Source organism: Lathamus discolor, chromosome 7 (assembly GCF_037157495.1).
Source record: "Lathamus discolor isolate bLatDis1 chromosome 7, bLatDis1.hap1, whole genome shotgun sequence".
NCBI lineage: Eukaryota > Metazoa > Chordata > Aves > Psittaciformes > Psittacidae > Lathamus > Lathamus discolor.
In genome coordinates this window covers 9,756,147-9,772,467 of record NC_088890.1, presented here as the reverse complement: position 1 = coordinate 9,772,467, position 16,321 = coordinate 9,756,147, and the positions used below count along the sequence as shown (strand labels likewise).

Sequence of the window (16,321 nt, the reverse complement as noted above, 5' to 3'; positions counted from 1 at the left end):
TTTAAAAATACATCATTATAGATTATGTAGTAACTCAGGAAAATGGACAAATTAAATGGGGAAAGAAAGGCACCAGTCATAAACTGCATAGCTGAACTGAAAATGTCAATACCCATCACCTTCATGATACAGCATTGCAAGGAGAAAGGAAAGCATCCACAAGGAGAAATCTTTACCCAAAGGCCTGATATGCACCCTGCAGGAGGCCTGCAGCTGGCCCCGGCTCTGAGATACGAGGGGTTTGAAGGGAGAGGCATCATAGTTTTCTCCCCTTCTCTGTTCTGTTGGCAGTTCCCTGTTGCAGACTCAGGCATGCCTGGGAGCAAGGTCCTGGAGCATCCTTGCTCCCTGAAGGGGTTTCATGGGGTAACCACTGCCAGAATCACGCTTTTCTCCCAGCACCAACTCTCAGGTGATGGTGCAGCTGAAGCAGCACCTCTCAGGGTAGTCCAGTGCATACACCTTGCTCTCCAGCCCATAGATGTAGTAGAGGTAAGGCTTTCCTGAATACTGGTAGTGAACTTCTGTGATGGGGAAATGCTCAATTGTTTGATGCTGGGAAAGGAAAACCTCAAATTGAATAAGCACTTTGGAGCAGATGCTGTATCTTGCTTTAGACCGACACACGTAGAGAGGAAAAAAGCCCCAACTTTTAGGCACAAACCTTGTAGGTCTGAGAGAGCTGCTGCTTTGTGAAGGGGAAAAGGAAAACTGGTGAAGACCAACCACCCCATCACTACAGCCATCAGATTCCCTTGGTGGAGCTAGCATGTTCTGGTCCTTGAATACTAAGCTATTTTTACTGCATTTACAGCTGTTTAAGCTGTTTCCTTAAATCCTTTAAGCCCTTGTGTCCAGTCCTTGATGTGTTAGCATATGCCCCATCTTATGCACGGTGGAAGTCTGTGTGCAAACACAGTTCCCTGTCCCTGCCCTGGGAACATGGGAAACCCACAGGAAACTGGATGTGCAAACACAGGCATTGGTGGTGAGCTGTGGACACATCACCTCCACCAGTGATGGCTGCACCGTGTTGTGTTACTGCAGCAGAGATTGCTGCAGATTTAACCCCTGCTGCTCTGCTCCCTTCCTGTCTGAGGGGGAAGGAAGCTGCTTTCATCTCCATTTCTGTGGCAATTATTATTCCCGGCTGAATCACGGGAGGCAGTGCTATGGTGGCACCTTGCCTCCTCATGGAGGGCCCTGCTTTGCTCCTTCCTTGTGGTGCTCAGCAGCCATTCAGGTCTCCTGACCCACTCTGGCTCTCGCCTCCTGCTGCAATTACAAGTGCAAAGCCTCAGTTTTAGATAAAGCTCAATGTCTGCTGGGCTCCAGCCCCTCTAACTCCAGAGGTTAACTACGGTCCTGATATTCACCTCCAGCATACAGCCAACACCATAAGAAGCCAGAATAGCATCAGCCACACAAAGAAGAGGAGATTTTGCCCCCCCCCCCCCCCCCGATTGCTCCAAATGATGCTGATTGTGAAGCAGAACAACTTCAGCCAGCAACAAGCAGAGGGGGTGAAAAATTCAATGAGGAAAGCACCAGAAGAAGGCAGCCCAGATCAGCATAAATACCATGTGGTGCCTGGATGTGCCAGGGCAGGTTTTCAGCACCTGCTTTCCCATACAGCTGGAGGATGCTTTGGCTGGGATGCAGCAACCTAGTGAGCAAACTGCCTTTGATGCTGAGGAGTGGAAATTATAGGCTGGAATTAAGTTGGAAGGCAGAAATTTGCCAAAGAGCTGGTTTTGACAGACCACATGGAAAATCAAACCATCTCCCCTTAAGTTTATTTTGGTCTTGAAGTTTACTTGCATTTTTAATGTGAAACCTTCTCTTTCCTGTGGGTGAAAAGACAGTATGTTCTAGCTAAACTTTTGCATTTGCAATCACATTTATAATAGCAGCAGCAGACATTACGCCACACTAGCGAGAATCAGATGGAGTGCAATCCTAATGTTTGTTCTAAAGTAGCTTCTAAGATAAAAATAGCAGCAATAAATAATGTTTGCCAGGGCTTTGGAAAGGTAAAAGGAACAGGAACAACATCAGTCACCTACATCCTTCAATTCCTAAGTAAAGAAAGAAAGAAAGAAAGAAATTATTTCCCTGGTATTTCACTCGATAATAAAGATCTCTTTGATAATTAGAATTCCTTTTTTATTTGCTAAAGATAACCTCTAAATGAAAGGAAATGAGTGACTATTCCCAACATCTTACTCTGTTTAATCAGGCTGTAACCCACCACAGCTAGTGGGGTGTGCGGTAGGCAGGGGAACATGCCAGCAGCTCCCCCTTACCTGCCACAGGATGCGGGAGGACGTGGCCAATGCTGTGCTGTGCTCTGCAATGGCTCGCTGCTAGGTCAGGGAGATCTCGGGCTCAGGGGAGTCGATGATGGGGTACACCTGCAAGAAATAAACCCAACAGGGCAGAAGAGAGATCTGTTTGTCTGAGAAATACATGCATTTCACCCTTTAAAATGGAAGACCTGAGCTAATAATGGCAGTATGTAGAATAAACACTAAGATCAGAGTCACAAAGGCATGTCCATCCCACCCCTGCGAAGTGTAGAAGCGTCCAGAATAGTGCCTGGCCTCTCCAGATAGAGGTTTATGCTGTCCATGGAGCAGGACAGCATGGGGAGAGGCTGCTGTTCCTAAGCTGGCAGGTTTGATTAAAAACTGGCACTGGGTGACTCTGTGCCCCATCAGGATTCACTGTCACCTTCTTCCAGCAGCACAGCACTGTTAAACCTGAAAGGCTGTTTAAAGCCTCTGTTTTCCCTCAGAATGTGGGCACTTTACAGAAGAACTACTGGGCCTTTGGGCAAAGCAGAACTAGTTACGAATGCAGTTACTTCTTGCATAGCCAGGAGTGATAGCGGTTTATGTGAGAGCCCCGCTGATTTTAATGCTCATAGGACTTCAGATCTAAAGCATTCATTGGAGAGCGACTCAGATTCTAAAGTATGATTCAAAACCCAAAGGGATTCTGCAACACCAGATGCAAAGTCTTCACTACAGATGCATGACATTGAGTAATAGCTCTCTGGGGGAGAGCTGGTCTGTGCTTGGATGCTGCCTATCTCCCAGGCCTGGTACGTGACTAAAGTTTCGACAGGTTACTGAAAAACAGCTAATAAATAATAAAAAGGCACAGTTAAACCCTCACTCACTCACATTTGCATTAAAAAGAAAACTCAGGCTGAGGACTGAGCAGTACAGAAACGGCATTGGCTGTGAGAGAGCACCCTGCTTCAGCCAGTTTGGGACTGTTTTGCCCCAGAATTTTGCAGGTTTACAGGCACAGATTCGCTCCAGGAGCCCTGTACCACAGGAGCTGGAGGACAAGGGATGTCCAGCATTGATGAACATCTTGCTTAAGGGCTCTGCACTGCAGGTACTCACAGCAGCCCAGTGAGCAGCCCTGGCCAGAGCAGCAACGCTGCACTGGATCCTGACTCATGCCTTGGGTATGAGCTCCTGGTTTGCTGGTTGATGGCAGTGCCATGCAGGCACTCTGTCAGGGGGCAAGAGCTGCCATCCCATGCTGTCTCCCTAGAAAGCCTGCAGCCAATAGCACTGGCACTATTGTGCAGGCAGTGGGAAATGTACAAAGGGCAACATAAAAATCTTGAGGTCCTTTCCAACCCTAACTATTCTATGATTCTATGATTTTGTCAGACAGAAAACCCAACAACTCTCAGTTCCTCAGGGAAAACTAAGGATGCTCTGCACTACCAAGGGGCAACAGCCCATTGCTGTGTCCATAGCAGCTGCTGGTCACCATGAGAAGCCATTTAACATTCCCCTTTCTCACAGCCACTCAGAAGGGATCCCCTCTGGCCTGGGAGTAGCACTCACCATCACATTTTCATCTTTAAATATACTCTCTCCACTGACTTTGCTGAGCAGCTCTCCTGGGAAGTTCAGATGATGCTCACAAACAAATTCAAAGACATTGTTCTTCCTGCAAGAGAAAGGAAAAACAACCAATCTGAGACTGGTTGTAGGGTGCTCAGCTATCTCCAGGCTCTTTCTAAATGCCCAGTTAATGCTTGAATGCTCCCAAAGACAACAGTCATGCCTGCCTAACCTTTGTGCTCTCCCTCATTAGCTTCTTAATCACTGTGTGTATGCAACAATCATGGATGACTCCTCATAAATAACCCTGAAATCAGACCTTCATGGTGATCACCTTCCCCTACAGCTTTTGGTGCCTCCTATGCCCATTAACTCCTTGTGGCCACAGCTCCTACTGCAGGGAACCATCTTGCTCTATTTCCCATGGGACACTGGCATGGGCAGTGGCTGGCGATGGCCTCCAAAGGAGCTAGAGGTGTCATCTGGTAGACCTGTGCTTGTCTGGGGTCATGCAGCCGCAGGGCCTGCACCCCCAGGAGTCCCGCCAGTGGGATGGGTATGGCTGGGCAGTTGAAAATTGTCCCAGGATGGACAGAGATGGTGTTTTGAAAAATGAAGGTGTTCACACAGGGAAATTGAAGGCATTTAGTACAAAATGGAAAAGTACTCAGGAAGCACTCAGCACGGCAGGTAATGGGCTTTTTGCTAAATCTCACAAGCTAAGATCTTTTTCAGCCCTGTTATCTCTGGCACTACAGCTCCCAAATGGGAAATGCCAAAGCACCACCACAGCCAGCAGCCTCGGGTCACTAATGCCCTAGAAAAAGGAGCTCAGCCACTGCTTCACATTGCCCCAGCTTTGGGTCTGGGCTGCACCAGCTCGTACCAAGCTCAGCTCCATTTCTGAGTTCTTGTGTGCCCTTGGAACACCCTTCACTTCTGTGAAGCCACTTCAGCCCCCACAGGCAAGGACTAAAGCTGCCCCTCTAAGCCCCTGTTTCTGCCTGACCAAAGGCAATACTCTCCCAGCTTCCCCCCAGGGAGCCCAGCTGAGCTCCCAAGCCTTGCAGTAGAATGAGGAATAAAAGTAACAGCTCTGAACCCATGCTGCTCACCAGGTTATCACCAGCTGCTTGAAATGCTGGAGCTTTTTCTCTCCCTGACAGGTCACACAGGTCTTGTTGCCCCAGCCAGAACAGGTATTGCACCTTTGAATGCAACAAAATGAGTTTTAAACAGGATTTAAACACTGTCCATTTTGAGTCCTGTGGACCCAGGAGTGATTTATTTCAGAGTGTTTGTATAGCTCAGTAGCTACAGAAGTCAATGATAGCACATGCACCACGCATACATACCCCCACCCCGGTCTGTGACTCATGGGATGCAACATATTTGCTGGGAAAAAGAAATGACTAATTCCAACCTCAAATCTATTTGTAAATGCAGAATTAGTCAAAGAATGTATTTGTACATCTAATTAGGGATAATCACAATTTCCCCACACAACGGTAGGAAGGCGAGTGTCACTTGGAAGACGCCACTGCATGTGCTTCTAACAGATGCAGGAGGCATATGCTTATGCATGGAGCATTTTGATTGCATCAGTGCAGCACAGATTAGCAGCAGTTAACAACTGATTCATTAAGGCTCTTCAAGCCATCATTAGCCCCAGTGGATTCATGCTTTAAAATGACTGCCATGATTATGCACGATACCATCTCTGTTATTCTAAACTTAATGGAGCCACATAAACAAAACGGCTTTAGAACAGCGCCTGCTCTCTTTTTGCACTTAAAGAACATTCTGAAGCCTGTTTCATGTTTGGCAAAAACAGAGGGTGGTAACAATTCCCCAGGCTGCACAGGCTCTGAAACCTGCCAAACCCCAACCGGGTGCTGCAGGAACCAGACCTAAGAACAGCCCTGGAGTTTGCAGCTCCATCCAGGCCCATCCCATGCTTTCAGTGGAAAACCCAAGGCTTCCTCCAGTTTCCTAGAGGAGCTGGGAAAAGTGACAGTCCTGCAACAGAAAAGTCAAAAAAGATGGAAAAAAGACAAGCCAAAATATTATTACTTTCCAAAGGCTTAAAAGCTGCTCTCAGAAGCTTGGGATGCCAGCTTGGTTCCTGAATGCTGGGGAGGGGGGGTGGTGGTCGGGGGGCAGGGGGTGCACACAGAACTTATCATAGAATAGTTAGGATTGGAAAGGACCTTAATATCATCTAGTTCCAATCCCCCTGCCATGGGCAAGGACACCTCACTCTAAACCATGTTACCCAAGGCTCTGCCCAACCTGGCCTTGAACACCACGATAATAATAGAATAATAGATGTTAAAATCAAAGTTCTTTTAAAAATGAGAGCAGGGAAAGTCCATTTCTAACCATTTTTAATGGAGAAAAAAAGCTATTGCTGTATTTATTATTTATTGCTGTGTTGCTTTATCTGGTAGGTGATCTTCATGGTAGAAAATAGAAAAAGCACACATGCATGTAGAGTATGTCTCAGCTCTGTACTGTAACCTCTGCCAGCAGCACACACATGGAGTCATCTCGGCACAAGTATACTGGACTAAGTATGTTCCCTTACTTCCCCAGCTTTCCAGTAGATTCCTCCTATGAGGAGACCCTCAGTTGTTAACTTCCACTAGGCCAGTGGGACTGGGATGACTGGTTTCTACTACCCATACACCTCTGCCTGAGCAAACATGGACTAGGGGAAGCAGTACAGCCTGAGGAGAGCCACACTGACATGGAGCCCATTGTACCTTTTGCGACCTGTACCTGAGCAAAGCTGGCATCTCTTCTGCTGCTTTAGCCTGTGTTGGGATCCCTTGCACGTTACACACCTTGTCTACAAGCACACCAAAGAATTAAAACAGGCAGTGACTGCTCGAATTAAAACACATCAGGTTTATAAATCAAAAGCTTTTATGCACATTAGCAAAATAATTGCCAAGTCAGGCTTGCAGAGGAAGGCGTATGTCAAGTATACACATTGCAAAGGAAGAGTACCAAATAGCTCACAAGCTGTGACCCTGGATCAATCAGGTGTTCCAGTCAAACTCACTAGTGATGCAAATTAGACACGATTTGGTTGAAATGCCTTTTTTTTTTTTCTTACACACGTGTGGTTTTATACATGTTGTTTATTCTAGCTAGCAGTATACTTTTAAGTATTTGTATTTAATCAGATGAACTTTGAGTGGCAAATCTGTGCAATAACAATACATCTTTTGGCTGCCTGGGAAAATCTGTGCAGAAGGAGGAATGAAGACAAGAGGCCAGATTTATGGCTGCACTCACATCCCTGGGTTAAGCCTCCTCTCCCATCCAGAAACCCCAAACACAGAACTGAGCACATCTGAAAGACAGCAAACCATTTTTCTTATCTCATGCCTAAGATCTGACCCAATTTCAGCAGTGCAGAAGCAAATTCTCCTTCTCACCATCATAACACATAGGCTATTGATTGAGGACAGGGTAAGACATCTTTACTACCTGGGCAGGGTTTTGACAGCCCCATTCAGCATCACTGCAGGACCTGGAAGCTTGATTTGAACACAAGTGACTTTGGGATACAGGGTGGCAAAGGGGGGATAAAACAGAATTTGCCCCATGTTTCCAGCCCTCATAATAAGCACAGTAATAAGACAGAACATGTTGTCATTTTACAAATGAAACCCAAGCTTAGAAGAATGGGAAATGCAGCCTGGCAGAAGGTTTTCCAGCTCCTTACTCGACCTATCCCATGGCACACCCTGCACTTGGACCAGCCGTGACTATGACATCTGTGACAATCCTGAAATCAGAAGATTATTCATGCGCAGAGCTTCCCAGGGATTTTGGGTATCTCATATTATGCACAGGCACCCTTCCTGCATCTATATTCAGTGATAAAATTCTGGCCCAAATGGGAATGAATCCAACATCATAAAATTGTGCTGTAGGACCATTAAAGGAGTCATAAATAATAATTACTTAACAAAGGCAAATATCTATGCAGTGCTGGCAAAAGAAAGTACTTTTTTTGTTATTCATCATTTCACTTAAAAAGTAAAATAAATTGTCCAGCTACAGAGCTTGTCGAAAGCTAAATGGGAACTGTCATGGAAACTAATGTTCTCCTAATGTTGGAAAAAAAATTAACAAAAGAGGAAAGATTATCCACTGCTGTTTCTCAAAAAGGCTGCAGCAAGATTTGCTCTCAAAGTTCGAGAGGAAGAAAACACCAGGAAGAAGCGATCTTCACTGTTTTTCACTGGTGTTTAATGAGGAAACCCCAAAGAAAATGAGAACTGTAAGAGACGCCTGAGGAGCTCAGGGTCCTGGAGAAGGTCCCCCAGCCACACAAGGCCATCAGTGGGGAAGGGGCTCCCACAAGTAGCTAACAACACAGGAAGATTTATCCTGACCAGTGCTGAGTGGGGCACCCGGCACCACCATGTCTGGCCCTGGAAGAGTGGGGGGTGCCCAACCTCCACATCCCAGAGGTCCATGGGGGCATCCCGGGGGGTGCATCTCTGCAGGAGGGGATGGCATCTTATCCACCTTGCTGGAGGTGGTGCACGGATGCTGGCCAGCTCCTGGCACTGCTGAGGACCCACAGACCACATCCCCCTGTGGGCATCACACCAGGTACTGACACTACATGGTCCATGGCACCCTGAGGTGCTGAGCATCCTCCTGCCACCGTGACACAGTCCCCATCACTCCCCAGCTGTCCCAGCCAAACCTCCAGGGCAATGCAGGCACCTGGGATTAGCTGTTACCCAAAATCCATGGGTGAGGGTCCCCCGCACTCCTCAGCAGGCCCATAAAAAGCTTCACTGCGCACAGATGCCCACCTCAATGTGTGACTATACGTGACACTTGGTAGGAAATTACTGGGAAGTAAGGGCCTCTGCTCCCAGGACATGCCACAAAATCTCCTCTAGCATGAGGGAAGCAAATTAGGCTTATAAAGGCATTTTGCCCCAGCCTCATGGGCTCTGCAGAGTCCAAATAGCCACAAGGGAGCAAATCCACCTGATGCATGTTAAACCAGGATCGAGTCACCTCCAGGAGCTACATGAGCCCTGAACAACGAGCACTGCCACAGACCCCAGCTCCAATGTATAGGTCGTATCTCAGAAGAGCTATTCCAGTGGGATTTGGGGTAATCACTTACTGGTGAAGGGCTCAAACACCCACTCACTTAACCTCGACTCACTGAACATCTGCAGTCGATACTAGAAGAGAAAAAAATCACACACTGACCACAAAACCAACTTGCACAAAGTAGGCATTTAAATGTGAACTGTGACTCGCTAATGCTGGGTCTCAGGAGCATTCCTGGATTTTTCTAAGTACACCTTGTGTAATAAAAGCTAGCTGGAACAAGCACTAGCATAAAGGGATATCTGCTCCACAGTTCCTATTATAAGGCACTCCCAGCATCCTGCTCCTCAGTGCTCTTACCTTTTCTCCCCCAAGAAGCCCCAGAATAGGGCACAGCAGCACACCCCTGGGCAGCTGCCCAAGCAGGACCCACAGCAAAGCCTAACACAGAACCCACCAGCTTGGTTTGTTGGGTCACCCCATGGACAGCCAGTCCTCAAACCAGGACCAACCCCAGAGCCAGCAAGCACCAAACCTACAATAACTATCTTCAGAGAGAGGAATGAAACTAGGGAATCAAAGCCCACTTTTCACTGTGCTTGCCCAAAATACCAAGCTGCAGGGTAGATGCCTGCAGTTTAGGCAAGAAAAGTGCTCTATTGCCAAAACTGGGCTGTTGGAAAATGCTTCTAGGTGGTGCTTTACCGTAGAGGAGGATGGACCTTTCAGCTATAAAAGCCCACAGTCAGCTCTTAAGTAGACTTCCCTTGGAAATCACTTGTACACATGCATTTAAAGTAGGATGGAAGCTGTTTAATTTAATGAATGGATGGCTCCTCATGGCCTGATGTCACTGTGTGATTGGAAGTTATCCCAGCACCTCCCAAGAGCTGCCCAAGATGCTGGTTCTGGAGGTACTCACTCGGTAGGTGCCCGCCTGCCGCAGGCACTGGATGACCAGCTCCCCTGCCACCCTGCTCTCATAGCAGCATCGTGAGGACACGAAGCAAAGGAGGGCTCATCTGGCCACTGCCTCTGTCATGGGGGGCATGCTGAGAGGCAACAGTGACAGGTTTGTACCTTAACTTACAAAGGGTTAGCAGGAAACATGCAGTGTATTCAACCTGGTACAAGAAAGGGAAGTAGAGCCCATGTGGGAGCACTCACCCTTTACCCAATCACAGCTGGTGACTGTCTTATTACAAAAAGAATAAGAGATTTGTATTCTAAAGTAAAATCTTCATGCAATACCAGTCAGGATTAAAGGCTGGTCTAAAATAACCCTCGCCTTCAGCAGGCTGGGTAAAGGTTTAAAAGCTGGTTTGAAACATTCATCACTGTCCTGCAGCCATTTTTCCCCCTCTCATTAAGGCTGAGAAACACAAAGCCACCAGATACCTGGTCTGAATCCTTTGTGTAGGTGAAGAAAACAAGCAGGAGCAGACTCCCACCACCCTATTCTACTATGGACCAAATGTTGCTTTTTGAAGGGTGCTTTTTCCTCTTCCCCATGTACAAAGGAAAAAGGTGTGTTGTATACTTGCTTTTGGCTGGGGATTTTTAAAATTCAAGGTGAAAATCGAGAAGCAAAAAAGATAATAAAGCAATAAGAGCATACAGGACACAATAACTGACCCCTGGGAGAAGGACTAGCACAAAACCTGTGTGATACTTATATCCTAACCAAAGCTTTAAGAGCTTGGACCCCATCTCTGAGGAGGTTGCCAGCACTGTTGGTGCCAAGAGGGTCCGTGTCTGCCTTGGACCAGCCCTGGGCACGCTGCAGGCTGATGATGCCTGTGGCTGGGACATCCTTTTTGCCATGTCTGAGGTCCTGGGAGCCCTGCCAGCTCGGGATGATGGTGCAGGGGTCATCTCCCAGCCTAGGGCCCTGCTGAGCTGCATTCAAAAGAAGTGCACATACAGCACACGCTCCCCAGAGCTGCTTACCAGTGCTGCACAAAGGGGTGCCCGCTCCTCTGCTCCTCGCACTCACCCATCAGCTCCAGAGGTGGTGACGGAGGCTCTGCTCCTGTAGGAAAGGGCAACTGAGGAATTCAAGCCCAGTGTAAACCCAGGGCAGTTCTTGCTCACAGCTGAAGGAAGATCCAGCTGTAGGACCTAAAGCCAGTCCCAGGTGAACATTTTGCTTCACTCCAAACATCCCACACTCCCCAGCCAGAAGCTGCTGCCTGTCCAGCCCACCCCAGTGCCATTCCCTCAAAGCACTGGGACAGCTCCCAGGTAAGTGGGCAGCGCCTGTGCCCACAGGACTGGCCCCATTACCTTGCTCAGGGCAGCACAGCAGTCACAGCTCCCTGCTTGGCTGAGGTCTTGATGGCTTTCCAAGTAGGGCGAAGCACAGCCAGATAAAGGTAATTACTTCCCAAACCATACCTGTCTGCAAAAGGAGCAGGACACAAACTGCAGCACAGGAGGTAAAAGTGATCTGTGAGCTAGCAGGCACATGCCCATTGCAGTAGCTGTAGAGAACAAGAGGGAGGGCTTAATGGGATTGTCCACCTTGGGATAGGCAGCGGCTGGTGTTTCCCTATTGCCAGAATAGTTAAAGGAGCGCAAACTGTCAGACAAAATCAGTGCCATGCACGTACCTCTGTGATCCACTCACAGTCATCCAGCTGTTCCTGGGGTACAGAAGGCACCAGGAGACATCCCAGCTTTGGGTCCAGGTCACCTACAGCGCACAGAAACATCAGTGAGGGAGACGGGAGGTCGGACAGCGCACGTAGAGACCAAACAGACAGCACAGGCCAACAGGCAGGCAGAGGATTTGCTGTCCTTCCCCAGTGCCTCGCTTTCCAGGAGCTCGGTGCTTGTGCTGAAGTGGAACAACACTGACACCCTGTGTAGGTGTCAAAGCCCTGCAGGTCCTCAGCTCCCTCTGCGGCCCGGAGAGCCGAGGACTGGGCATTACAAACCCCGGAGGCAAGGAGCCCGCAGCCTGGGGCACCATCCTCATCCCTTAGCAGGGAGCAGGCGGGAGCTGCCAGGGCGGACACCCATAGCAGACCGTAAGCACACGGGCAGGAGAAAGGCACCAGGAACTTTCCAAAGCCCCAGGGACGCTCTCTGGTCAGTTGAAGAGCTCAAAGTTGTACACGTTTACATCTTTACTGAGACACGAACATAGAGGTAAGAAGGCCAGCATCACTTGGCTGCCTTTGATATGTCAGTCCTTAGTTTGATCAACAATGACTCTGCTCTTGTAAAAGTTTCCAACTTATTTTAATTCAGCTCATGGGACAGCAGTTGCTTGTTTCCTTCAGTACCACTCTAAAAATACCCACTGGTAGCAACTGGTCCTCCTGATGCCCAACACAGAAACCATTCTTTTTATTAAGCCTTTTATCCAGTGACCTTTTCTATTGCAGCAGCTGATGACAAAAATTCAGTCCATGCAAGGAAAGAGCGCACAGAGGAGCCAGGAAACGCCAGCCTGGCAGCAACACGCAGTCTGACAGGCATGGAGAGGCTGAGGGTAGTCATCCATCAACTTGATTTAGTAGATGTCTCTGCTGAGAGCATGCTGCTTTCTTCCAGGAAGCAAAATTCATCTCTCCATTATTTCTTCCTATGAAAATAGGAAACTACAATGCTTTGTTTGAAATGTCACATCCCTCACGCAAAAGACAAGGCTGTCCTTGAGCTGAAGGAGCACAGGTTTCCAAGTAATGGTGAGTAATAAGAACTACAGAGAACATAGCCATGAAAAATAAATCCGTAAGATGCCTTCAGTGTGATTAGCTCTGTCATGTCTAGACCAAACAGAAACATCCTCCTCAAGGATCTCCATCAATTTTGGATTCACTTGCCAATTAGTTCACAATGCAAGTCTGCTGGAGCTTCAGTCATGATAAAACTACAGCTTCCTTTTCCATGCCACAGGGTGGGAAACCACACCGGAGCAGTGACTTTCCTTCCCTCTGTTTTGCTGGTGGTTACTTTTGGTGTTTTGATAGGCCTGTGTGCAGTTGTGTACTCATGAGGGAAAGGACACAACTGTGATTGAAAATAGTGTGAACTTCCTCTCTCAGAAAACACAGCACGTACAAACCTTTAAGGACAGAAAGGACTCTGTACCTGCTGAGTGAGGGCTCCTATTTCTTCAATTCACCAAGACTCACACAGCCCTGCTCAGATGGGCAAGTGCCCTGCTAGGCACACATCTAGTCTAGGTCATGCTTTGCCAAGAAAGGTTTGACCAGATGACCCTTGAGGTCCTTTCCAACCTGGTATTCTACGAGTCCACAATTTCCAATTCAAAGTATAATGGACTTAAGCACACCTTATAAAGAAAGCCTGAATGTCTCCTTTTAATGTGCAAATGTTAAACAAAAACCTGTTTAAAACAAAACATGGAGATAAGAGTATAAGTACCAAATTCCAGTCCAATAGAAATGGTTTAAATGACCAGGTTAAAAATATCCCAAATTCAGAGTAAATATATCAACTGCACAGTTGTTGCTACGGTGATGTTGTTGGAAATCACAATAGTCTATAAACATGAACACATAGCTCCATTTTAAAACAACAGTAAGTCTGAGATAGGCTTTGACCAAAGCCAGGAAATTCAGAGCTTAGGCTGTTACTCATCTGATATTTCAGGTTTTGTTCTCTATCATTGGGATCCAGCTCTACACACATAAAAATAGCTGGCAAAATTACCACCACAGTGGCAGAGCAAGCTCCAGCCTTTGACTCGAAGCTCTGTTTGTTAGACTTATATACAATCCACATCACAGCATTCCTTAAAACCTGGCAGGCTGCAAGGTCCCAGGCACCGAGCTCGCCACCTGCACTCCCTCCTGTAGCGCACACCAGCTTCCCACTGGACTCATCCAAGCTGGCATCAAAACATGATTTCACCTTTGGATGAAGATTGTGTTATCAGAGGTCTGGCCTTTTTGTAAGCAAATAGGGCAGTGCTGCATGGTGGTTAAAACATGGGCAATTCTGCACACTGCAGTGTGCCTGCCCTTCCTGCACAGGGACACCAACAGCTTTGAGCATCTTCTACAGAAGGACTCCCTGTCCTCCACAATGACCTCCAGGACATTGCCACCTCTCCCTGCTGCTGCCTCCGAGTGATCAACTGTAAGAGGCTGCAAGCTGAGTAAAGACCTACATGGGTGTAAACCTCAGTTTGCTTTCATGAGGTGCCTAAGAGCAACATGGCCCATCTGCACTTTACATTCCTTTGGTAACTAAAATCAAGCTTTAATGCATGAGCCTGAAAGAGTCAGATGTAACAGTGGTATGCACTCAGACCATGTTTCTCAGCTGGAAGGTCACTTATCTCCCACCCCAGGGTGCTATCTGCTAAGCACTCGCTTCCAATGTCAAGGCCCAATACATGGGACATGACTGCTGGGCAGCTATAGAGAACACCTAAAGGAGAGGAAGTCAGCATGAACACACCTCTCTATGGGAACCAGGGATGGATTCCTCCTGCCAGAGGAGTAACTGTGCTTTCTTGCTCAGGGAGATTCCTTTGCAGAGAGGGACAAGTCCCATGCAGGTATAAATCAGAGCTAAACTCTGCTTTCCCCACACACTCTTCCAGGCAACCCATGGAGACAGCAAATATTGCAGCTGGCAAGCAGCAACTGAGCAAAAGCCCTTCAATGTCAGCAGGAAGACCCCCATCTTCAGTGCATTTAGGACTGGATCCATAGCCAAAAGTTTGTGAGTCTCAATCTTTGGCAAACCCTAGCAGTTAACCTGCAGTTCTCATCCCCATCAATCGCTTTTGCTGCTGCTGCACTATCTGCCTGGTGGAGCTGGATGTCAGTGCTCCACACAGCACCTCCAGGACCACAAACTTTTTAATTTTATCCATCTGATTAAGCAGAAACTTCCTGTACCATCTTTATTTAAGCTAATCAGAGCTTTTCTCATTCATAAATTAAGGAACCTCAGAACTCAATTACTTTCAGTAACATCAGTGACAGCAATATTTCACTGGTGCTCTGCATAATTAGAGTTTCTTCAGGCACCATATTAACATCTAATGAAAAAGATATAGTCAAGGGCATAATTTCAAAGCTCCATCGTGACAGCTATTTTGATTAAGCAGCATTTTGCTGAAAGATAACAAGCCCCAGTTTAATCTCTAACCCATCAAGCAGTTCATAGTGGACTCCAAGAAGCCCACATTAAAGGCAACCCCAGGAAACATCTCAGGATTAGAGATTCAGGGGCTAAGTTCACACCTCTAAGGATCCCTGCTCCACTGGAATCAGTGTGCTTTGCATTGTGCCTAAAGGTGTAGCAGCACATTTAGGTCAGAGACATGGCACAACCAATGTGCCAACTCCTTCCAAAAACACCAACTGGATGAGTGCATATGCTGACATTTGGTGGAAGATATTTCAGTTCTGGAAACAGTTATTTTTAACATATTACTTGAAAACACAGTTCATTAGTATCTTAATCAAGAAGCACAACTGCATAAAAACAGTAGAGAAACTCGTCAGCTTGGCATGCAACACATTTTAGTTTCACTTACTGCCTCCTTTCACTTCTTGTTCCACTTCCAAGGGCTGGGAGCGGAGATGATCCTGTCCCAGCAGTCTCCTCTGGAATTCATTGTTTTCTGCAAATTCTGCTCACAGCAAGGAAACCCAGCCCCTTGAGCCACTCCCCTCTGCCGAACAATGCAGATGTTGGGAATTCATGAATTGATGTCAAAGCTGGGTGAAGCAGAAGCTTGTCAGGAAGGAAAGTGCCAGACAGCCCGTTCACACCATGCTGGCTTCCTAAGGGAAGCCCCCTTGGAGAGAAAGATGCTCAGAAATCAGAGACTGCCTGAAGGACCAAATTAGAGCTAGAGAGGCATAGAGAGACTGGAAGATGTTTCAGACACGTCTGGGACATCACATGAGCATTCCATGTACCCAAAGTTCTTGGTGTTAGTTTTTTTCCAATATCCAGTATAATTATTAAATACCTGGTACCTTCAACTGCAGATACTAGAGAAGATATCAGCAATACCTCATTCACTGCCTTTCTTTTACTAGACCAGTAAGTGCATCTCTGCACAAGCCCCGTTCATGTCCAAGTCCACAGAGAACATGATAGCTGTGCAATGAGCTGATGACTACACAGTGGCCAAGCTACCCTAAGCTTCCCTAACTGGGGTACCTCAAATATGTGCTTTCTCCATATGGTCTCCCCAACCCCATCACAGCCCATGAGCACAGAGAAGGAGCAGTGTGATGCTGTTAATGTTATAAGCCAGTGACATGGTGCCTCAGCAGCACCATGGCGTTCTGCTCACCCACTCTGCTCTGGTTCCAAAGAAGGATGCTGCAGCCATTGTCACTTGGAGC

At 47.3% G+C, this 16,321-nt stretch overlaps 1 protein-coding gene across 1 annotated transcript; it reads right to left on the bottom strand.

Moving 5' to 3' along the window:
• Positions 1-408: 408 nt before the first annotated feature.
• On the bottom strand, positions 409-10,020 carry SSUH2 (ssu-2 homolog). The gene is given in 8 exon segments (XM_065687639.1): positions 409-555; positions 2,307-2,414; positions 3,873-3,978; positions 4,988-5,080; positions 6,638-6,723; positions 8,222-8,489; positions 9,036-9,100; positions 9,892-10,020. Coding segments are annotated over 8 exon segments (1,002 nt in total).
• Positions 10,021-16,321: the final 6,301 nt, after the last annotated feature.